The sequence below is a fragment of the Thunnus albacares genome, chromosome 21 (assembly GCF_914725855.1).
Source record: "Thunnus albacares chromosome 21, fThuAlb1.1, whole genome shotgun sequence".
NCBI lineage: Eukaryota > Metazoa > Chordata > Actinopteri > Scombriformes > Scombridae > Thunnus > Thunnus albacares.
Genome location: NC_058126.1, coordinates 21,282,819 through 21,308,393, shown reverse-complemented (window position 1 = coordinate 21,308,393; position 25,575 = coordinate 21,282,819). Strand labels below are relative to the sequence as shown.

The window sequence follows — 25,575 nt, the reverse complement described above, 5'->3', positions numbered from 1 at the left end:
CAAATTAACCGATTTTACAAAGTGTTAATGAAAATGCAATTGCCTGTGACAATCTCATTCTGGTGTCTCGTTTTGGCTTGGCTTGGCCTCCACATTTGTGAGCTCCACAGCTCACAAATTACCTGCTCACGTGTTCACTCATAGTGCCGCTGTCTCCTGAGAAATTCACATTGTAATGGTCTACTGGCAGTTCTGATGAAGAGCAGGGATGAAGACTCTGGATCACTGATCGCGAGCATTCATTAAAATAAAAAAGAATATATCTCTGCATGGAAGATAGGCCTGAAATGCATTTTCAACTACCACACTTCTTCTAACCAATCTACAGTATGACATATCCTTAAATCCTTAAATCATTTCAAATGCTTTGGGTTGGGATCATAGTGGAGGTAAAGTGGAGTGTGACTGTGGCTGATCACTTCAGTTCATTATTCACAGTCAAGTCCAATAGTTGACAGCAAAATAATGCTGCCATTGTGCTTCTACCAGAGATAGGAAAAAGACTGATAAAAAGAAAACGTGTCAATATGGAAAGGACATTTACTTTCTCTCAAATTGATAAAACATTGACATTTTGGAGATGGACAGTAGATGTAGAGTAGAAGGTCCATGTTCATAAGAGCCATTATATTAATATCTGTGTTTGAAGTCGGTCCTGATGATCCACTGGGACTCAAAGGAGCTTGGAAAAGGGCTTCCCCCCCATGCCCATTCTGAATATTTTAGTTCCCTTTCTGATGGTCGGAGCAGGCTGACACTGCTTGAGAAAAAAAAAAAAAGACAAAAGCAACCTCAGGGATTTGTACTGTAAAATTGCTTAACCTTTATGTTTGTTTTGGTTCTGTGCTGTCAAAGTGTTAAGCTTAGGCTTTGGCAAGATGGTTGAGTAGTGAAGCGTGGGAATGCCAATAGCCTCTGTGATCCAAGTCTTCACCTCATCATTTGGACTTTATTTCCCAAATCCAGTTTGTCAAGATTGTGTTGCTTCTTGGATGCGGGAAGAGGAAAAAAAAAAAAACAGTGAAAAAAAAAACAGTGAATGCCCTTCAGTGTTGAGTGTCTAAGTAAATTCCCATCAGTGCTCTTGAATGGTGTAATCAGAAATTAGCTTACATAATGCAGTCTGTCTATTTGCTCACTGAAGTGATGCTTTCAAGTACGTACACGCTTGGGAACGGGACTCGGTGGCAATTAGATGTGGTGTTTGGGAGCTTAAGAGATCATTTGGGCACAGCTGTCAGAAGGTCACGTGCATAACTGGCAAATTTGTGTTGTGAAATAGGAGAGACTACTGTGTGTAGCTTTTGAGCTGAGAGGATGGAGTCACCCAAATTGTGCAGACTGATCAAGTCTGCAGGGTTAGTCTTTATGTGGTTTTCACAATTGGATTTAGAGTAGAGCTTTGCATTTATTACCTCAGAGCCAATTCTGACCAAGTGAAACGGAAAGAGTGAGTCTCTTCATCGAAGTCTAAGCCTCGTCTGAAGGTAAGTATGAATCAAGTCTTAGATGGTCTGCTTAAACAATAATTATGTTACTGTTGAATCCCGGACCGGACAGATAGATCTGGGTGAAAAAGTTGACAAACAGCTCTTTTCTCTCGCCCCCCATTACCCAATGTGGTGATGCCCTTTGCAAGGCAGCTAAGCCCTAAAGTAGGCCGATGGGACCAACCTGTGTTCAACAGATTGGACTGTGGTTGTATTAACTGGACCAGCTGTGCATACAGGAACAGTGTTACAACTGGGGTAGGGTGTCACGATAAAATGGGATGAATGTTTCTCAAGAAATTCCAAATGAAACAACCAAATTCCATTTTTTTTGTTTTGTTTTGTGGTTAAACATAAAACTCACTCAAGAAAAAGGAAATTGTTCGCTGCACTTTTTCCTGTTCCAAAGTTCCAAACTGACTGAAGAAAATACTATACATGGAGGCGGAAATGTGCAGATTCACACATTCATTCTTATGACCTGACGTCAGCCCTACAGCTGCTGCTGCTGGACTCGCTACATAAACAGCTATGTGTGGATGAAGAGTCATACATTTTTTCCCCTTAGAAATATAACCTCCTTCCTTAAGCAGGAACTTGTAATTAATAGGATGAACTGATTAACAGAGGATTCCCTCTGATGGGCAGCACTGTGGCAGCACTTTAATCAAACTGAGACACAGGCATACACATTCACAAATTCACACTTTCACAAGTGAATACCAACATGTGCTTTGACATGTGGGCTTTTCATGTGACTGTCCCGTGAGGATAACTGCAATCACATGCTGCTCTCCCCTATAGAAGAACTCATGAAGTTTGAATAGATCATTCTGATGTCTTGGGTGAGAGCAGAGAGAGTGAAGCCATGATGTTTGTGGAGTCAGGGCTAATTTAGCCAGCTCACTGAGCATGCAGCCATCAGATGGTACTACTAGATTTGCTGGTGGTGTTTTGGTGAGCAGGTGCAGAGGTAATTACTTGCTGCTGATTGGCTGTTAGAAGTGACCTGGGCCAGCATGGCACAACAACACCAAACAGGCAATACATGCAACAACAGGCAATTTCAATGGACATAATGGTTCATTGAAATGGTTTGCCTCAGTGTGATTATGGTGCAGCAAATGTGCCATCTTTTTTTTATGAAGAATGGGTGAAAGATGTTGTTTTCCATTGTATTTTAAGTCACAAAATGATAATGCTACTCTTGATCTTTGAGGGCATACTGAGTCTATCCCAGCACATGTTCTGCAGAGAGGCAGGCTACACCTTGGACAGGTTGCCAGTCTGTGTCAGCTACCCTAATAACTACAGTTCATATGTGTGTACCAGTGCCTTTATGCATCACTGATAAAAGCCATTGTTAATCTAGTGTGTTTATTTGTGTTGGTTTATGCATGTGTGCTAACGATTGTATGTGGGCATGTGTGTGTGCATGCCAGCATTTGCATGCGCGTATGCCTTGTGTGGAAATGTCAACACAGACAGAGTATGTCAGAGCTTGGCACAGATGGCCTTCCTGTCATCCTCAGCTCCTTCCACAGCTTGACACCGGATGAACCTCACAGAGAGAGAGAGGGAGGTTTGGATTAAACAAGTAGTTGTGAGGGGAAGATATAGGGTGGTGTCAGGTTAATGCATCACAGGGCGATCATGGTTGAACAGCTTTCACTGGCAATCACTTCTCTAATATTTGTGTATCTAACTTTTAGGGCCAAAAAGCACTTCTGCTTTGCTTTTGCAACTGGATTCAGAAGAGCTGTACTAGCATGAAAAAAGAGTGTTTGAGGATAGCTGCAATTTTACTGGTTTAATTCCTTTGCATTAGAGTTTGTATTGAAAAAGGATGCTAATGTGCATTATCCTACAATATCATTGAGCTCAAGCATGTCTATCTAACTCACTCCCTGCAGACACGGTGATATTTTCAGACTTTTCTCACAGACGTAACTGCTGTCGATCCTCACTAGCGGTGCACGGATCATGTTGTGCAGGGGCAGATGGTCAGTAGCAGGAGAGTAACTTGGGGGGTCATGTTGCCTTTTTAAGCATTACACGGCTGTTATAATGAAACATGGATCTTTGTTACCCTCACATGTCCTCTGATCCCAGGAATGAAGCCATTGATCTCAAGCAGCCATGTACATTTGTACCGTACATGCTATTTTAAAGAAAATTAAAAACATAATCGTTCTTTCCTGTGAGTGAGTATTCAAATTGTTTGTTTTTATGACCCATCACTCCTATGTTCTACCTCATTTTTTTATTTTTAAATCCTCTCAGTGCTGTTGCCTCTAATTGGCCATTTCCCTCCCATGTGTCAGCGCTCATAGGACCCAGCTGTCTGTCCACCCTTTATACCATAATTGCTGTCCCCCAGTGTGTCTGTACTGATGAACTCCATGACAGTATTTTACCACAGTCACGCCTCTGTTGTGTGTGTGTGTGTAGACATGTATGTAGTTACACTAAATGTTTTAAAGTTGTGGCATTTCTCAACATATTGGACAGCAAGGGTTGCTTGTTTTATGATGCCTTTTAACTCAGCTTCCACACATTCAAACTGTACTTTACTACTTAAATCTTTGTACTCTGTCACTCACCCTGAAAAGAATGACTTCCATTCTCCATCAGTGAGACAATGAGTGAAGGTGTGCACACTGTATAAAAGGGCAATTCAGCGTTCTCTTTACTAGTGCTCTGTGTAATACATGGTCACTACTTTATCAGGCTCAATAAGACTCAGCAGCAATTAGTACAGTGTAGTGTACAAGCAGGTGGGAGAAGCAGAGGAATAAAGCAATAGAAAGGAAGAAAAAGATAGCAAAGCCCGGCTGTCTGTCTTTGCCTTTGATGGGCCTGCCTCTACCATCTGAATCGTTTCAAGCCAGCGTTGCCTAGTTACAGCGAGCAGAGGATGCGGGGATGGGAGGAGAGAGAAAGAGGGAGGGTGGGTTTATGGCTCTCGGTTGGGTGCAGAGTAAATGAGTCCTCTCCCTGTCCATGGACTCTCCAACCCCCTAACATCTCTCTGTTCTAGCTCTCTCTTTCTCTCACTCTCACTATTTCTCACTCCTTCTCTTATACACAACACATGAAAACATAAAATCATCTTTTTCTCATCTGTTTTTTGAGGGTGGATACATGTCAGTACACTACAAGTTATGTTCACAGATGTGAAGAAAGTTCTTTCCAAAACAAACTGTTGTTTCTTCCAAAGGAGGCACTGCATTTTTTTCTGGAAAACACCACATTCTTAGTGTTTAGGACAGCAAACATGAATGCTTACATGGTGAGTGTAGGCTGAATCACTGTAGTGTTATATCAGCAGACAGTAGAGAACAGCAGAATCCACATTTAAGTGGGGCAAATTGAAGTCTCAGTGTCATCAATGATTCTATAGTTTTTAAACATAGCTTTGACAATCAGATGGAATTGTAATAGCTGATGTAACAATGTTAGATTAAACTTGAATGAGACTTCAGTGCCTGGAAAATATGAGTTACTTGCCTGGCTAAATTAAGTGTCAAATTAAGTGTGGAGCCACTCTTTCCTTACCTTTGTAACATCTTTTTCTCTCTCCATCTGTCCTTGCAGCATCATTCACCGCTGCCTCTTTTGTGCCTCTCCTTGGCAAAGCTTCCTTTATACTGCAAACATGACTTTTGTATTTTGTTATGTGTTCTATCAACAGCTTTTTACAGTGCTTCAGTGCTTTTGTGATGAACAGTTCTCCTCCTCTTTATTCCTCTTCTTTCTCCTGTGCTGTTTCATGTCAGCTTCACCTAATTACAGCCATCCTTCAAGTTTGAAAGTAATCAACAGCAGCGCTCCACATCCGACACATCAGTATACACAGCCAGGTACACCGCCAGTGATTGTGACTGTGACACGTCACTCTGATGGATCGTAGAAATTTTGGGCTGAGTGGATGTTTTCATGTAGTCCTCCAACACAGCGCTTTTATTGTAGTTTTATTGTAGTTCCTCATGAGGTTTTTCCTCATGTGATTCCAGGATGTCTTCCCCTTACAGAACAGGATGTGGCTGTGCAGGCAGACAGGAGGTGTGGCGTGTGTTTGGTACATCATGTGTAAAAACTTAACCTACCTGATGCAAGTGTGTGTATGTGTGTATATGGTAGGATACCTCAAGACTGTGACAAACCTTTGTCAGAGTTATGGCAAAAGCAGCACAGATATTTCAGATTAATGTGATACCATTACCTTCTTTTTTTCTTGAACTGATACATTATTAACATGAATACTGACTTCTCCATGTGTGTGTAGCGTCTCAGGATCGATTCAGTTTAAGTGAAGGCTCATAACTGTGTTTTTCTCCTATAACACATTTTTTGCTTCCTATTGTAAATATTTCTTCCAATCTTCACAAAACATAGTACATACCATATGTTAGTGACCCCAAAGATAAGCTATGCTTAGTTTTTCTTTTACTCCTACCGCTTGTCTGTAATTGGTTAAATACTTAAACTGTGATAACTCTTGATAGCATCATCCAATTGCTACCAAATTTGGGAATACTGTACACACATGGACGCTAAACAATTTTGTACAGTTGGATGCAATTTCACCCATATGTGGCACCACCATAAAAACAAAATTGCTGCAGCAGCAGCTGGCAGCAGTCATAGGCATTTCTCTGGAAACGCACATTCTAGTTGTGTCGAGTGTTTCGTAAGCATCTTTTGGTGTTTTTGGGGGCACAGTGAAGTGATGAAAAGAAATGTAATGATGATGACTTCTGTTCCTTGAAGGAAGGGACAAAGCATATAGTACAGAAAATGATGTCCTATACTATATGTGTTGTACTGTAGCAATAAATGGAACAAAACGTCATGACAAACTTTTTTTAATGGTGTGGTGAATTTTTTTTGGTGTGATGATCAAAATCAGAGGCTCATGACCACACACACACACACACACACACACACACACACACACACAAACAAGCACACTTATTTAAGTAGATCCTGTGGGAGAGGGAATATGTTTTCTGTTGAGTTGAGGTGAAATGTCCCTGACTCATTCCCCTACCATCTTCTTGTCCTTGGTGGCTTTTCTTTGATAAAAGCTCAGCGCTTTTCCTCTGACGAGTCTGCATCACTGCACCGAGTTTGGCAGATGCCTGCGATCAATGTTTCGAGCTTAGAGGTGGTTTAAGCTGTTAGGAAGAGCTGTGATGGTGCTGCTGGGGTGTTGCTCCCTTGTTTTGTGTGTGTGTGTGGGGGGAGAAAGCAAAAAGTAAGCATTTCATTCACTTCATTTTTCATTCATGTGGTCTCGAACAAAATTTGTTTCCCTTGAATTTTAGAAACTGAAGAATTTTGACAATCTGCCCTTAGTGTGTGGCAGGAATTGAGGTTGTTTGTTTTGATTTACACACTACAGAATTTTGGCATGATAATGTTATTAAGGTTAGGGATGTGCCGTATCGTATGTTGTTCATGATAATATAGGTATAATTTTTATTATGATAAAAAAAAATCATATTGTGGTAATGGCAGTATTGCAACTTGTTGATGTAATGACATCATACCACTATGCACAGCAAAAACAAGCATGGCTGGCTTCAGTTCATTTTCACATATCAGCTCCCATGTTTATCAAACAAAAAACTTTAATTAGTAAAATACTAAACATGATATCAATACTTAGCCGGATGACAGATGCTACAATTATAAACTGAAAGTGTCTGCTCTGAGCTGTTACTCAACCTGTCCCACCACAGCTCTGCTCCGTAGTGGACAGATTCAGTTTAGGCAGAGCTGCCACACGGAGAACAGGTTCAGCTGACAGACAGGACAGAAAGTTTCGGTGGAGCTCCAGTTACACCACGAGTTAACGTTTCTAAACAAGATTTTACCAGCTGATAATCGCAGGAACAGACAGCCGGAGAGTTAAAAAGCTGCAGGGTGAGATGCGAGGAGGATTTCTGTTGTTTTTGTGGCTGCCAGCTCTGACTTCAGGCTTGTTTAAATGTCGTTGCACTGTTTGTCTTCCTCTCATTATTACTATTATAGGTCAATGAGCAACTCCTGCCTCACACAGCCGCGCTCCCCCCTCCCCTCCGTTCCCCTCCTGTCCCCTCCCCTCTCCTCTCCTCAGCCCCTCCCACCCCCCTCTCAGTCCCTTGCCCACTTTTTAGTATTTTTCAGAATTATGCAGTGGGTGGATTTAGGCTCAGACCTAGGGGTGCAGTTACGCTTTAAGTATTTTTAATGTTATTCTTATGTGTATAGCACCTTGAGTTACAACTACTGTATGACAAGTGCTATACAGATAAATAGAAGTACATAAAACAAACATCTTAAAAATGCTGTGATGTCCATGTCTGATGGTAACCAGGTGTCATACAAATTAAAAGCCTTCTAGTGTTTCAAACACGTCCAGTCATATACTAGGTTTTGACCTTGTGCTCTTGATTTCCCTTTTTCCTTTCTTCTCACATTACAGCACATACACAGGAGTGTTATCAGGGCCAAATCACAGCATGATGTGGTGTAGCGGTCATAAAGTTTGCACTGTGATAAGTATCAGATGAAAATTGCTTGGCTTTTCTACTCTAAACTGCACTCAGGAGGCTGGTATACACTAGAAAACAGATGGCTGAAATTCAAGGTGAGACAAACAGAGTGAAACAGTAGCCAAATAGGGCAAGAGCTTAAATGGTTGAAGGTAAATCCAGACACGGCATGACGCACCAAGATACTTCATGTATTAACTGAGGGACAGCTTGCCTTTGCTTTGCTTCATAAACTGCAATTTGTACTGATATCTCATGAGAAACTGTTCAGTAAAATACTGGTTGAGTGAATTTAAAATACCAAATCAAATATCAGTGGTCGAACCAGATTGCATCATTTCAAACAGCAACAAAACAGTTTTAGCTGATGTTATAAAAATAGCATCCAGTGTGACACTATCTAGAACCATGCAACACCGTGTTCCTTTTAACACGTCTATTTTCAAACACCAGCTACATCTTGTGCTCTTTTCTCAAACACTCCATTACAAGATGTGCTGTGTGCTTCTTATCTCAACCATGTGGGCGTACTGTTTGATAGCATGCTGTTGACAGCCGGGCAGTGCCGTGCTGCACCATCTGGATTCCTTCAGGCTGGCACCTCTCAGCAGGGCAGCCAAAAACCAGCAAAGGGTCTTCCTTTCTGGGCTGATGTTGCACCCTGAAGCCAACCTCATGACAGGCTACGAGGGCATAAAGACAGAGTGCTAGCTAGCTGTTAACCACAGTCATACAGCTATTCTTGTTCACAGTATAACCACTGGCATCAGTTTCTTTTTGCACTGGAGGTGCTCGCAGCTGATTGAGGTGATGCTATGGAGGAGGAAAAATGAATTCAACCAGCTCGATCTTCTATTAAGGCAAGCAATAGGATTCATTTCTATATTAACATTCTTCTAGAGAAGACAGCAAGGATTTACTCATGTTTTTCGTCAGGTGTGATATAAAATGTAGCTCAAAATTAAGCTGACAACTAGTTTTGACCGAAGTGGCTGCCTTAACCAAACATTTTCAAATAAAGCAGAGAGGATATTTTTCCTGCAGTCATTTATTTCATGCTGTCCTTTGCAGTGATCTGAGCAACACTGTCATTAGACAACAGTTTTTCATGAAAAATGTATAAAATATTTTTTTGAAATGCAAACTTTGCACTGATAAAACTGATCAAGATATAAAATGTACAAAGATTCTCATCTTAATGGAAAATAAATGTATGTACACTGATGATATAAAAATCCATCAATTAGCCCTGCTCATTGATTTGCATCATTGCCCACAATGGTCTAATACTTAAGAAATATTAAAGGGAGAGCTACCTTGGTATAAACAGTAGAGTAAAATCTCTGACAGTTGACAAATATATATTGTCTCAAGGTATGGTATACATCATCATATCGCCCAGCCCGACCCTCTATTTATTATTGTATGATTGTGCACTCTTACACGATTGTTGCTGAAAAGACAATTCCCAGATGATAGATTTCCTTTACTTTGAATGGAACACTGGAAGAAGTGTATTCATTTATCAGAGGAGAACCATGAGAAGAAGAACAATGAGATGGGGCCATTTTAGTGTCTAGTTTCTTTTGGTTTTGTCCCTCATCTTTCCCATATTGTAGGTGTGTTCGTTGTGTGCTCTGCAGGGATTCAGTAGGAGTGTATATCCCTCCACTCTTTGTTCAGCTTATACCTCTCTAACAATGTGTAACCACCACCCCCTACTTCATTTCCTCTCCACTTCCTGAAACGCAGGAAGTTGGGTGCTTTCGTCCACCCCAAGGTTGGAGAAAAGTAGAAAAATGGGGAGGGTGGAACCACACCAGAGGTCATAGACATCATCCGTAGAGAGGGATACAGCCTGGGTCTGTGGATAGTAGGCTTCCTGTCTTGAAAATGTTACGTCATGAGGAATCCAGAAAATCAGATTTACTTGCTAAGTTATTTAAAGGCGTTTTTAATAGTTATCTAATATCCTGCCTCTTAAGGCTGTAGAAATTTCAGCTTTTAACTGTTATTTGCAACTGATGTGTTGCAGACGTGTGTGTGTGTGTGTGTTGAGCTGTATGTGCAGCATCATTAACCCACCTTCAGTTCTCCTTCACTACTCTTTGCTTCTTCCCACACACCCATCTTGTATTCAGTATCGTGTGTCACTTCCTCCTACATCATGTGTCCTTTGAGGCTCTTCAAGTGGCTCTCAAACATAAAAAGACAGTAGTTCAAAAGAGTTTGGACACAATAGCTGTGGCTTGCATGCGTAACCTGCAGTGTACCGAAAGAGGCTCTGTGATCTCAGGCATGCTCTGTAGTTATCAGGACTTAGTTTGTTTTAATGGTAGATTGAAACTCAAGCTTTTCATGAACCAGAGTTTAACTCATTTTCAGGAGGTTTCACACTGTAGCTGGTTGCAAACTGACCTCATCCCTTCCTTTCATTTCTCCTCACTTTTGGTTTCATTTCTTATTTTCCATTTCTCATATCCTCTCCTCCTCTACATTCCCACTCTCTCTATCTCCCTTTTTATTTCCTCTCTTTTCTCCTTTCCTCTCCCCTTCTCTCCTCTTTTCTTCTCTCTGTCAATCATGTTTCAAATATATCACTCTCAGTACTTCATTTTCTGCTCTCTTGCCCCTTTTGCCCCTTTCTCTCTTATTATCCGTCTCTCTCTCTGCATCTGTTTCTCACTCTCTCTAATAGTGTATCTGGGTGTTGGTCCTTTCTGGCCCTTCCTGTTTCACTGACATCATCTAAGAAACCAGGAAGCTGCCGACGGGGTCACCACCCCACACTGCTTGTCTGTGTTGAGTTTTAGTTTAGTTTCCTCCCCTGCTTTCATTTCATTCATTTTTTTCCTTTGGTTATATTGAGATTTTGGGAGTTAAGATTACAAATTGAGTTAATGCATAAACTAGACCAGAACATGATAATGATCATAACCTTATGTTTCATCTAAGGTTGTCCAGGATATTAAATCACCTCACCAGGGTAGCATAAAATTCAAGCAACCTTGAGGACATAGGTGGAGACAACGGAGAGACCAAGTGGGAGAGACAGAAGCTTCTAGTTACGGATTATAACCACCAATATAAGCAGCGCTCTGACCGTTTCCTGAATTTGTTTTGCTTGGCTGTGTATTTTGGTGCTAAGCACAGCACACACGGTGCACAGGTGGGAGGAGAGGAACAAACAGGTGGTGGGGGAGGGGAGTGGTTTATTCAGTGAAGCATTGAAAAGCAAGTTGTTGGTGTTGCTGTGCTGAGAATAGATGTCTCAGAACCACATCTGTTTCTGAAGCAAAGTCACTCCACTGACACGTCAGTGATTTTACCAACAAGACTAAACTAAATTCTGTCAGCAAATGCACAGAAATGCTTCAAATATAAATAAAGTGTATTTAATCAAACACTCCCCGGCTAATAGACATGTTTAAATTGGCATAAAAAATATAAAGTTTAATATGGTTCAAGCTGTAAAAGTAGTCTGCATTGATTTATAAACTAATATGACTGATTCTGACAGTATTTGTTGTCCACAGCAGTTTTATACTGTATGAAAAGCTTCCCCTTCAGGTCATCAAATCCCTGCAGCCATCTGAAGGCAGCAGGACACATATGTTAATTAATCTTCAGCCTCTAAACACTTCAGACTGGTCAGTTAGAAGTCGGCATTCTTCCTGTCATGTGGGAGACATCGGATTACCCGAGCTCTTTAATCCTGTGTGTCATGAAAGTTCTTTCCAACTTTGAAATCTTCTTGAAATGCCTCATAATGCTAATACTGTCGCATCATATTTTGCAATATGATGTGACAATTTACAACATGAGATAGAGTAGAATTAAGACTGAAAAAGCATTAGATTGATGTGATCATATAAATGTCTTCATCAAAGTATTTTTTTTATTTTTTATTTATTTCTTTAATTAATTATTAAAAGACAGCAACAGGTTATGTGTTGTGTTCACATGGTGCTGCCCCACCTCCGCCCCCACCCAACTGCTTACTTTTAGCCTCTCCAAGCATGATGTCCTGGTGCCGCCTATGCTTCAGGATATAATACCAATCCACTGTTCAAACAGTGGTTCTCTGTTTCACCAACCACAGCTATGAAAAACTACCGGCTCAGAACTGCTCTTTGTAAATTTGTTCTTTTGAACTAAACAATAAAAACTCTCAGCAGCATGTCTCATCCTTTGGGATTTAATCAGGGCAAAGAACAAGGACACAAGATTGATACTGATATATTCAGAGATTTTTACATAACAGACATCTGCCAGGTGACAGTGTCTGTGGCTAGTTCTGGTTTGGCACGTACACATCAATAAGGGAGGACAGTGTGTTACAAGAGAAGTTTAAAGCTGAAAGGTGATCTTTTAAACAGACATCCATGCTGTTTGTGTTTTGATGTAGAAATTTAGGTGGATGAAGCAACAACCATCTGTACCTGGAAAACAGAAAAAAGAAATGAAGGCTGTGACAAGAGAGAATTACTTTCAAAGTCCCTTAATTACTTCAGAATATGAAAATATTGTTGATGTGTAGACTTTTTTAGAGTTTTAGATTATTGTATTTATTTTCCATAAACACTCTAGCTGTGAAATGATCTGTCAATGAACTGATCATTTGTTAGCCAGTCAGTTCTGATAATCAAGCGAGGATTTGAGTCATTTATCATTTATCTCAAATTTGAACATGTGCGTGGGCTCACAGACCAACTATTTATGCATTGAATTAAAATGTGCTATATCAGGATAGGTATCGTTATGGGGATATGAATGAGCTATATCTGGATATGAGATTTACTTTTAACTTACTTTTAAAAAGTCTGAAATAAAAATTTCTCTTGATTACATTGCATGCATGATTATAAGGCAAATTCTTTTCCTCAGGATTAATTTGCATTGTTGGACTAATACAATGCTCACAGTCACTCCAAAATGTTATTAAACTTCAAACCTGAATGTTTAACACAGGAAAAGTGAGTTTTGTCTTTCTCAGGGGAAGATATAAATGTGCACAATTATTTGGCAACTATTAGTGTGCAGACTTATAAGGCAGCTAAATTACAAGAAGAAATTTCCCTACCTCACTTTTTTATTCTGACAATTAAATAACATTTTTGGCCTTTCAAAAATATTCAGTGACCAATATGACCACCCTACTTTTCAATAACTGCCATGAGCCTTACATTCATGTAGTCTGTCAGTTTCTTGATCTGTTTATGAAATGCTGTTCAAAGAGGTGTATTGTCTTCCTTTATTGTAAGTCTCATGTTTGAGAAGGGCCCACAAGTTCTCAATAGGATTTAAGTCAGATGAGGAAGGAGCCAGGTCATTATTTGGTCATCTTTGAGGCCTTTGCTGGCTAACCAAGCAGTGGAGTACTCGGATGCATGTGATGGAGCAAAGTCCTGCATAAAGATCATGGCCTTCTTGAATGCTGAAGACTTTTTCCTGCACCACTGCTTGAAGAAAGTATCTTCCAGAAACTGGCAGTAGGTTTGGGAGTTGATTTTCAGTCCATCTTCAACCCGAAAAAGTCCAACTAGCTCATCCTTAATGATAACAGCTCATACCAGTACCCCTCTTCCACCTTGCTGGTGCCTGACTTGAAGTGGTGCCCTGTGTCTATTAGGGATCCAATCCCAGGCCCATCTCCATCAAGAGTCACTCTCATTTCATCTGTCCATAAAACCTTTGAAAAATCTGTCAGCAGGTATTTCTTGGCCCAATCTTGACATTTCGACTTGTGAATCTTATTCAGTGGTGGTCGTGTCTCAGCCTTCTTTACCATGGCCATGTCTCTGAGCACTTGACACCTTTTACTTCTGGACACTCCAGACAGGTTCTGTAATATGGTAGCACTGGAGTATAATTGGCTCCAGGTAGCTCCATCTTTAATTCTTCTCAACTCTTTTGCAGTTAATTTGCACCTTTTCTTCTCCATGCGTTTTTTTGCGATGTTTGATAGTCCGGTTGTCACACCTCAGTAGTTTAGCTATTTCAAGAGTGTTGCATCTGTCTGAAAGGCATTTTACAATTTTTGACTTTTCAGTGTTAATATAAGGTGTTAATCACTTGAGGCCACACCTTCCCTCATTACACAACCTGAAAATGATTAAATCCAATAAGCATTCAAGTTTATATGGTTCTGAGTTGGGAAATGTGAATAGAAATAATGATAAGGTCAGAATACTCACTTGCCTGATAATTGTGCATGTAGTGTGAATGAACTCTTGTCAGAGAGAACACCTTGTGGCAGATAGCCGTACCTGCAGCACCCAGTGTTAGACTCGGAAGACAGAAATTGCGCAAAAAGGCTGTCAAGTTCATCAGCTATTGAATGTTAAGATCTTTTGCTTGTGATTTATTGCAGTTTCTGTCAGTTACTGTCTAAGCTGGTGGTTGATCCTAGGTGGTATGTGTGTGTGCAGACAATGATCTAAAACAAATCTATACCTTTCTGCTGTGTTTGCTTAGCGCATCGATTTACAAACTGCTGTTTACACAGCGCTGGTGCAGCTTTACTGTCTGCTGACAGATTGTTTTTCCATTCAGCTAAGTCCATTACAAGAGAGGTGGTTAACCCCTAAAGCCAGTCCCACACTTTAACCTCAAATGAATTTCATTCTGCCATGTGCTGTAGTTATTCTGGTAAAACGTCATCGCTTGATGTTCATTGCTTATTATACCAGAGCTCTGCTCATCTGCTGCTGCTGAAAAAACATTAGGAAGATCATAAACTTGTTCAGCTACTAAACAATCAGTATGCAGACTCACAGTGAAATTGATTTTGTACTAGAGGTGTATCCTGGTTGTCCTGGTTTTTCAAATGACATGGAAATCCATTTGAGCTAAAACGTAATGAACTGCTTGTGAGACTTAAATTTTCTGTCCTCTATTTTCAGATCTGCCCATGGAGTACAATCCCTCGGATCATCCTCGGGCCAGCACCATCTTCCTCAGCAAGTCACAGACGGACGGTGAGCATAGCTGTACGAGCACCTTGTATTTCTCTTAAACATATGAATCTTTGAAATGTCATACTCCTTGGCTTGCAAAAGGACTTTTGCAATATGACCAGTACGATGATTATGATCTGGTGAATCATCGTGAATACCAGATCATAATCATCATACTGGTCATATTGCAAAATTCTTATATTTCTCTGTTCTTATATTATATTCTATTCTTATTCAGCTGATAAAATTCTTATAGCTTATATCTGATGGCTCCAGGGCCAGTATATGCATTCCATCTGAAGTCTGTAGAAGAATGTTCTGTACAAATTTAAAGCACTGTGCAATTATGCATGCCTTATACATTGTTAATACCTTGATGAAATGGCATGCAACCAGCACCAGTCTATTACATAATAAGTAAGCAAACTCAGATGTCAAACTACTTGGTTACAGTTTGGTATTCTGCAAAGCTTCCAACCCACTAGCAATGTGGACTGACATTCTGGGAACACTTTGGACACACACAGTTCAGACAGTTCCATCAAAGATCTTGATATTTTAAAGTTTTCTTGCCACTTTATATCAGGGAACTCAGTCCATTTTCACAAAAATTCTCTATCTCTTTTGGCCCTGAAACTACTAAACATGATATTTACCACCATGTGTGCTAGTTGCACACATTGTAATATTTGCCATTGATCCTCTAAAATGTGACCCCTTGTTGACAGAGGACATTCAAAGAGCAGCTTTGCCATATGTGGTAGATTGTGCATCAAGCGATAAAGCAGCCTGTGTAAAATAATTTCTAAGTATCTTTATCTTTCAAACTCGTGCAAGTCAAGTGATGACATGTGCGGCCTAGTTTGTGGGAAAGCAAGCTGTTTCATGGATGCAGGGATTTCAGATGTGGAACTACACAAAAATACATTTGACCTATACGTATCATCCACCATAAAGGCGCTGCAGACTCCAGTGAAAACTTCATACTACCAGCCCTCATCAGATTTTTTGACATTTTTTTCACATGGGGGTGTTTTGATCATTTTTCTGTATCTGCTGTCAGGCAGCGAGACTGATCCTGTAGTAGTCGGCACCTCCCAGAGTGGCAGTAATATCATATTTTAATCAACTGAAATGTGATGAAGTTGTTTTTGAGATTAATTTTCAGTTTAGACATAATCTCTTTACTGTGATGATAAGAGGCTTAATATTGTTCCATTTGCACACACTGAAGAAAAGCCGGTTCAGCTGAAGAGATTGTAGCCTGAAGGCTGATGTATTGATCTGATATTAGGTACTGATGCTCCTTATCAAGCTCGTGTGTGAATGCTTGCTGGCCTATTTTCTCAGCATATTATACAGACCAGACAAGTCTGATGCTAAAGCTGAAAACATTACTACTACTGAGTAGGGGTGTAATGGTTCTGAAACTCAGAACACGCGATACAAACGTCCACAATCAAGAGGTGGTTCCATCTTCCATCGTCCCCCCCCCCCAAACCAACTGCCACCACAGCCACCCCATTGAGCTCTCATTACGTTACTAACTAGTGCAGAGCCCATTCAAAACGTGCCTGTTCGGAACAGGCAGATTGCTTGGCCTCCGGCTGCCACTTCAACACATAGAAAAATTAATAGGTACAGTTGATGTAAGTATAAAGGCTACACGAACAACATGAAAGAATTTAACATTCAATCAAACACGTAAAATAATGTGCATCCTAAAATAAAGTGGATCGATCAAATTTGGCTCTTCATTGTTCCTGTTTCCTATTTTCTGTGCCTTGAGTTCGGATTTGAGTGGGTGTTTCCTCCAAAGATTTGTGCTTTGTCTGTTGTGGTGCTTCACAGTCTTGGAGCATATGAGACAAACTGGTTTTGAACTGCCTGTGGAAGTATTTCCTTTATTTTACACACATAACTCCAGTCATTGTGTATTGGGCTGTGAGCGCTTCCAAAATGCAGGTGACATACGCTAAACCATGTACTTGAATGCCTCCTGTGAAGACACAACCGTTCACGTGCTGCTGATCTGCTAAACGTGCAGCTCACGCTACACTTTCTGTCTAGACACGGGGTCAGAGTGTCCATTCTTGATTAAAAGCTCTGTTTTCGCTGTCTACTTTTCTCTTTTTAGAGCTCTTTTCTCTGACGTGTGTCACACCTCGTCTCTGGTCTATCCCTGACATGCTTGAGTCAGTTGGCAGAGCTCCGAAGCTCCGCCCTGCACCTGCATAGAGTGGAGCGGCTTGCTAATTGCTTGTTTATTCAAAGTTTATTAATATTGAACATATCACATTTCCAAATTGCACCAAATTTGACACTACACTCCCTTGGGTCCCCAGCCATGCACTCATCAAGTGTGGAGTCAATTGGATGAACAGCTCAAGAGATACACAAAGGACATACATACATACATACAGAGATTCCTTCCTTTAGTAGAGAGATTTAGCAAAACTCACACAATCCCTTGCAAAATGACTCATTTCATTATCAGAATTTGATCCATTCCGATAACATCTGGAAAGTCTAGAAGAGCCATACAATTAGATTATTTTATCCCCATTCAAGTTGCGGAAGGCTAACCAGGAGTTAGCAGGTGGAGGTCTCTTGTGTGGATTACCATAATTACTGGTAATGCAGTAACAAAAATTTAACACAGCCAACAGAAGCAGATCAGAAAACAAGGAGGCTTCGTACTAAAATATGAGCAAATATATCAAATTTTCAAATGGAAATAAAGTCCTCTAATATAGTAACATAAGCCTGCTTCCAATCCTGCAGTTGAGGTAAATAAAGGTAATTTTGTTTACTTAGTTAATATGTAGACTGGTGTTAAAGGTTCTCTTTGTAAGAATCAGAAATTTCTTCTCATTAGAGACAGAGGTGGCTGTTAAGTGAGCTGCAGTCAACATCCTGTCGCTTATGCTCACTCACATGCTCGCTCAGCAGCACAAGACTATTGCAGGTGATGTCATTTTCCTCGCTTACACTTCTCATAACATAAGATCTCTAACGTTGTGTTTTGCACCGTGTTTCAGCAAAGCATCTCCCACCTCCCAGTCAGTCAGCTCCCCCGTTTTTGCTGTGTTGTAGTGTCGTTATGCAGGTTGTTTGTTGATGTTAGTGGGAGAGAGGCAAGGCAGTCGGGGGCGTGAAAGAACGTCACATCCTTTGAATTTTCATGGAAAATCCAGCCTGAGTCCTTCACAAAGAAATCAGTCCACAGGCTGGCACAGACAACTGAGAAAGTCAGAGAAGGTCTCATTTTTTACATTATGTAACAACTTGTTCACTCATTGACAATAAAGAACAATTAATACATATAAATTACTTCACAATTCTTAAACATAGAACCTTTAAGAGAATTGTTTTTTTTATTTATTTTTGTCTGTGTTCTTTAGTTCTTGATATTCCAAATTGTAGTTGATTTAATAACCCCCCCCCCCACATAACTATTATGTATCTGTTACAACAAATAGCTACATCTGCAGCCAACATGTTTGCTAAATGATTATGTCCTTTAAGAACCACCTAACATTTCATTTATATACTCTGCACAATGGGCAATTTTTTCCTCTCCAAACTTGAACCAAAGCCCAATGTGCATATCTATGTATGTCAAAAACAAGCATATAGACAACTTGGACTTTGTGTTTTTTCAGTTGCTGTGGCCAACAGGAGAGGTAAGCATGAATATGTCCGGTGTCAGCAGGCAGGAAGCATTATGTTGTCTCAAGCTGTACTGTATGCTTGTACTTGATATATATTGTCTTCTGTTCGCAGGTGATGTGCCTTCGCTGCTGATATCAGTGCATTTGTGTTTGTGCTTATGCTCATGTTGGTCTATGAGATGTACAATTACTACATAGTGTTGACCAAAAAACTGTATTTGGTTACTAAAATGATACGCCAACCTTTTATTTTCCTCATCAGCAGTACTTGAGAAATCTTTTCTATTGAGGAGGTGTGAATGATTGTGATTTGACAGGAGCATCACAGCACATTGTTTAGACAGATGTTTAGATAGATGTTATCAGTAATATTTTTAAAAATCCATTCAGGATTGTGATTTTGTTATTTTTTTTCACTAAAATATCCAGCCCTAATTATGACGTAAGAGACTGCTGCTTTTTGCTAGAAAGCAGCGCACAGTCACGACTGCTCATTGGAAAAAACGTGTCCATTAGAGAGTGTGTGTGTTTGTGTGTGTGTGTGTGTGTGTGTCAGAGAGGTGAGAGACAGACAGCACTAGGTTGAGAGGTGGCAGACAGCTCACTACGTCACTGTGTGTGTGTGTGCGTGTGTGTGTGTGTGTGTGCGTGTGTGTGTGCGTGTGTGTGTGTGTGATGCTGTGTGCTCTGCATCTGCTCCAGTTTGCTTTGCCAGCGATCCTTTCCCCCGTTGTGTGTTCTCCTACATCAGAGCGAACATACACACACACACACACACACACAGACACATATGGATACACAAACAAACACCGTCGCATGAGCGCTGACACACAGCTGCGCTTGTGTGTTGTGCCATATTTAGCCTGACACAACATGGCACTCTGTGAAGCGAGCTCCACCGTATAAAACTAACAAATCATTACATCCATTAAGCAGAATTAGCATTGCAAATAACCAGATTTGTATGACCAGAAAAAAAAAGGAACCAGACTAGCTCAAATGACAGTCTCCACTTAAATTAAACAGTCACTATACTGATTTAATTTGGACTCATGTAGGCCAAATTGATAAATGGATGAATTAATTAGCACATAGTCATTCCCACACATAAGACACATTTTTCAATTGAACAGGAGGAGGGAAAAGCCACTTACAGGCTTTGAAAAGTTCTTTACTCCATTAAAAATGCTATTTGCTGAAAATGCTTTGCTTTGTGTAATGCAGTGCAGAATAATTAGGGGGAAAAAGCTGTTCTCCCAATATTTGCTCAAAATCTATAATGAAAGGGAACTTATGAACCCTGGATAAATGCTGCTCCCTGTCTGTCAGGGTTTGGTATTGCACTGATACTGAGCCTCAAGTGTGTGTTGCCTGGCAGCACTGACACCTGTCTCTCCATCTTCCTTTTCAGTTCGAGAAAAAAGGAAGAGCCTTTACATCAACCATGTGAGTAACATAAAAGACACTGACACATCAAAGGGGCAGCAGTGGGTCTTAATACCTCATGCAAAGGCTAAAGACCATGAAAGTAAAATTTATTATGTAACTGTCAACAGATTTAACATGTCATTTGGTAGCGTAATACATTTGTGACTATCGTGAGTGTGCAAATGGTAATTTTACTGTGTTATATTTTTTGCAAGTTCACACACATTTCGGAGAACAAGGTAAAGTCCTTAAAAGTAATCCAACACTTTTTTATCATTGAGCCTCTCTCTTTCAAACCTCAAAGTCCATTAATGGTCTTACTCATCGTGTGTGTGAGTTAGATGTCATTATTTAGATGTAGTGAGATTGTAGTAGCATCAGTTTCATCACATCATGGTGCAGATCATCTTTGTCCACCACTCCCTCAGTCCCAAGTGCAGGAATTTGGTGCAATTTTTAGAATAAACATTGATGTTGATTTTGAATATTGCCATCGCATTTGTCCAATTCCTTGAGGAAAGAACCATCTCATCAACACTTTTGAATGAACAAATTATGTATCTAAATGATAAAAGAAGTACTGTAAGGGAGAAAACAAAGCTTCTGTGACTCTTTATAATGAATATGAATTAAACGCTCTTGACATGTTAAAGCACTGGTTTAATAGAAGGAACAGATTTAGGGCAAAATGAGTCAATGAAAATAAAGTGTTTTTCACTACATGGAAGTTTGGGGGTTGTCTAAAGATGCGCTCCACCATAACTGCCATTCCCACATGCAAGCATGTCAGGCACTGATAGAGGACAGACAGAATTAGTTTGTGGGCTTACAGGTGCCCTACTTTCCATAGCTGTTAGAGGCCTTTTGGCTGGTCCAAGTATGACAGAAATAGAGATTGACGTGCATGTGTGTGTGTTTGTTTTTCTGTTTGTGTGTCAACTCCAGCATCATCCCGGCCCAGTGAGACGAAAGTACAGCTCATGCTCCACTATATTCCTTGATGACAGCACTGTCAGTCAGCCCAACCTCAAATACACCATCAAATGGTAACTTCATAAGTGTCTCATTTAAAATGACTTATTATTTAATATTTAATCTCACAGCGACGAGAGGTTTTACTGTAGTTTGTAATTCTCTTTTATGTCCTTTTTTGTCTCAACAGTGTAGCCCTCGCAATATACTACCACATAAAGAACAGGTACGATAAATAGTTTCATCCATTTCTGTCAGTTTCCACAGTCCTGCATTAAATCAGCAGACAAAGCCCATGCAGGGCTCAAAGATTCAGATAGGGGCCCATATATGGCTTACTGAACAGGGAATATCTTAGAAGATCAAGTTATTAATAGTCATATATTACATTTTTTAAATTTACAATGTAGACTAACGTTCTGTCTGTTTGTCATTCCAGAGAGGTCGACGGAAGAATGTTGTTAGACATTTTCGATGAGAAGCTGCACCCGCTCTCGGTAAGGCCTTAACCGAAGATACATTTCCATTACACGAAAGCTGTAGAGCTGTCAGGATTCATCAGCACGGCAAATCACACACGCTGATGAACAGCAAATAAGCCTGCATGGATCAAACGGTGGGGAAATCTGTCTGGTAATCTCACGAGCCATCTGGAGCATTCAGATGTGTTTTCACTTCAATTCTTCCACTTAACAATTGCACATTTTCAGTACAAAAATTTACCACAGTACCTAATGCTCACTGCTTCATATCCAAATGTTGCAATCACTCCATTCAAAAATAAGACTGATTCATAAGAACTATTGTGAAAGCTCGTATTTCCATTTTGGCTAACGATGTTTTGTTGTTATCTTCTATTTACCGCAGAAGTCTGAGGTTCCTCCTGATTATGACAAACATGATCCTGAGCAGAAGCAGATCTATCGCTTTGTCAGGACGCTGTTCAGCGCTGCGCAGCTCACTGCTGAGTGTGCCATTGTTACATTGGTGAGTGTGTGTGTGTGTATGTGTGTGTTTTAGTGCTGACACTAGGAGGGAGTGTTGCTTCCTTATTCTCTTGTGTCATGTGCTGCCACCTTCTTGTTGCCTTTTCTCTCATTTATTTTTGGAACACAATTTTTCTCTGGAATCATATGAAATGCTCAGTTGATCCCTCTGGAGAATTTTTCCCAAAAAAGTTGAAATGAACTAATTCTCAAGAAAATTGGAAAGTAACTCAAGAATTGCGACAAGATCAGTTTGAACTGTGCAATTTCCTGTCAGGATTACTTTGGTGTGAAGTATGTCTGTGCCTGTAGCAAGGATATCATGGCACTTTTTGTACAGTAGATTTAAGACTTACTGACATCCTGCACTGCTCTTACAACTCATTTCTTTCTCCTTCTATCCTCCCCTGACTTTTTATTTTTATTGTACTAACAGTTTTATGTGTTTTGTCTGAAATATTGTAAATAGAACAAATGTTATATATGTTTTTATCAAATTATACACTTAAAGTATATTTGTGGGATGATTTAAATAAAATATAGCAATTTAGTTTAGAATAACTACTGTACTACACTCTTAAATTTACTTGTTCTATTTTACTTCTTATATATACGCAGTAGTTTCCTAATTTTAATCAGCCATGTTCAGTTGGGAAAAAAAGCAGTCTCTCCCTCCCACTCATCTGCCCTGAAACATCTCTTTCAACACTTTGTTGCTCTGGCTGACATGTGTGTCTCTGGAGACTGGGAAGTGCAGGGTTAATATGGCTGGACTGGTGGCCTAGTATTGGGTTGCTCCATTTCCTGACAGATGCACATATATGTGAACTGCATATATATGGGTGGGTGTGTCCAGACATTGAGAGGAAAGTGAATACATTGACATACTGTGTTTATGAGAGTGTCTGTGTCTTTATCCATGTACAGGTGTTCTTGAGCTAAAATGTTACAGAATCACCCACACACACGCACACACACACACCACCTGGCACATGGCCTGCCTCTTCCTGTCCTCCAGAGTAAAGTTTGGCATGCCATCAGTAATTGAATCGGGCTGTTGGCTGGTGGTTATGGGCTTAGCTTAGCTGACACAGCTAACTTTAGACAGGGGACTGGAGATTGAAGCTGGGCGGCTTTCTTCCCTTCTCAGTCATTACATCATATGATAGAAAAGAGAATGTCTCTTTTGAGGATGAGGAAACATTTCGGAAATCAAAGAGCAAGAAAGTCAACATGTCTACTTTTGTGAATCGTTGCTCAGACATTCCAGCAGAAGGCACTAAGAACATGACACACACACAGGAACATTGGAACAGGTGAAGCTACAGCTCCTCAGGTCAAACTAGTATTACTAGAGCCATTTTCAGGGGGGCAGAGGTCATTCATCGGCATGTCACACACTAACTATTAGTTTAAATGAGTTTAGAAACATTTACCTATATTAAGATAATTATAGATGTTCCATTTTAGACCTGTGTGTTTAAAAAGGGACTGCTGCATTTTGCCCTCCATCTGCTCTAACTGGATAGTCATGCACTGGTAGTAGAGAGTAGATGAATATTTATATAAGATTAGATAGGGTTACTATACTGTACACTATTATTACTGGATCAGTCTTATTCTCAATGGTCTCAGCAGGAGAAGAAGAAGGTAGAAGCAGAAGGTAGGTCAGAAAATGATTCTCAGTGGTTGGTTGTTGAAATGAGGAATACTACATATAGAAAAAACATGAACATAAAAGCATGAAAGTAGTGTACATATGAAAGATGGTATGTTATTTAATGTTTCTGATCTCCATGGAGACCCGTTGCTCTGTCTAGTCCCAAACCTCATCTGTGGCAATGGCCTGAGAATCATAACATTAAATCATTTGGGTTTCATCTGATGCACAGGGCTACTGTTTGCCCACCACACAACCTCAGGATCCTTTGTTGTGCTTGTTTGTATAGTTTTCTCTCTGTGCTGTTGCATTCATAACACTCAGCATGTGGTGGCTCTCATTTCATGCGGGCTTTCTTCAGTGTTTGCTGCCTGCTGCCAGATCAGTGTATATGTGGTGTCTGTTGGCAGGCTTAGGGCCACAACAGAGATAGGTTAACATTGCCCGCAGGCACAAAGCCCAACCCAGCATGACTTGTCCAATTAGCCACCTGAGCTGTGCTAGTGGGCAAGTCAAACCAGGTTGCAAAACAGGATGAAAGAATATTTCACTCTCTTCTCTTTGACTCTCTCTTTGTCCAAACCACAAGCTACCATTACCATGTAATAATTAGATGCTAATGATTATGTAGCGGATGACCGTCCACTTTCCAAAACTGTTCTAGGATTCTCTTAAGGTTTTTTTTATGTCACTCAATTCTGACAGTTCTGCCACTGTGCAGAGTCAGGCAGAATTATAAAAAGTGGGATGTGCAGTACATTCCCCTGATGGAAAAAAGTACAGCATCTCTGCAAACCAGATTTATTTGTCAAACTTGTCATCTGAGATGACAGACTTCAAATCCTTAGGCTACTCTAACTGGTCTGAATTCAGACTGCTGTTGAGCCTGCAGTTCATTTCACTTGTGGAAAATAAAAAATGTAGTCCCAAGGGAAAAATCACAGACTTTTTGAAAAACTTTTGAAAATGTTAAAACAAATTAACTCTAAGAAACTCTTAGAAACCTAAAACTAAACTGACACTGAAATAAAAAATACAGAACTACAAAAAAGGGGGAAAAAACCTACATAGATTACATATAGTATGTTTGTGTCTACAGACGAGAAAACAACAGATTACTGCAGAAGAGAAAAATGAATTTGATTATTTGGGAGCATGTACTGTGAGATATTTGAGCTTTTATGGGAAAACTGTGAGGTATCACTGCCACTAGCAAGCTAGACATTTAGTTGTCTTCGCGCAGCAAATCACTACAGCTTTAGAGCTTGACAACGACTATAAAATCTAATAGAATACACTCTCTCTTAGATTCTAACAAAATGATGATCAATGGATAAAAAGCATCAGTACAAATATTCCGACATGTGAGGAGCAGGTGCCTGCGGGCTCAGTGTGCTTTGTAATCTGTAGACTGTGGGAATTTTGGCTACTGAGAGACAGAGAAATGGAAATGCTGAGAGAGGCAGAGAGACAGAAGGGTTCTATCGACATGGATATTTTATGAGCGAGCTCCAGGGAAGTTGGATTTCATTGGCATCTGACATCTTGTTATTGTGGTTTTTACCTGGAGGAGGAGTAGGCAGGAGACTGCAAAACAGTAAAACAACACAATAACTCTGCAAATGAATGAAGGCAGGGAGAGCAGAGGGTGACTAAACACAGGAAAAAATGTGAGGAAATGCTAATTACATAGGAAATGGATGACACATGGAGATTTGTTTTTAAAAATTGATATGATTTTTTAATATGCGTCATTTACTGGATTGTGTATTCTGATATATGACATGACTGGAGAAAAACACATGTTGGTACCAGCATGGTGGTGTCAGAGATTAAAAGGTGGTAGGCCAAATGTTAATGATAA

The 25,575-nt window shown here is 40.1% G+C and overlaps 1 protein-coding gene across 6 annotated transcripts in view; it reads left to right on the top strand.

The window, feature by feature from the left end:
- ccny (cyclin Y) overlaps nucleotides 1–25,575 on the top strand; it is a 41,033-nt gene that overhangs the window by 7,330 nt on the left and 8,128 nt on the right. The window contains exons 1-8 of one of the 6 annotated variants that reach the window (XM_044339516.1): nucleotides 8,695–8,892; nucleotides 14,938–15,024; nucleotides 18,657–18,677; nucleotides 20,077–20,111; nucleotides 21,039–21,139; nucleotides 21,256–21,291; nucleotides 21,505–21,562; nucleotides 21,933–22,052. In XM_044339516.1, coding sequence (XP_044195451.1) covers nucleotides 14,946–15,024; nucleotides 18,657–18,677; nucleotides 20,077–20,111; nucleotides 21,039–21,139; nucleotides 21,256–21,291; nucleotides 21,505–21,562; nucleotides 21,933–22,052 — 450 coding nt within the window. In that variant the 5' untranslated portion in view covers nucleotides 8,695–8,892; nucleotides 14,938–14,945. Of the gene's footprint in view, nucleotides 1–8,694; nucleotides 8,893–14,937; nucleotides 15,025–18,656; nucleotides 18,678–20,076; nucleotides 20,112–21,038; nucleotides 21,140–21,255; nucleotides 21,292–21,504; nucleotides 21,563–21,932; nucleotides 22,053–25,575 lie in introns of those variants that run through there. The other 5 variants (XM_044339513.1, XM_044339511.1, XM_044339517.1 and 2 more) reach the window with 5 other exon arrangements.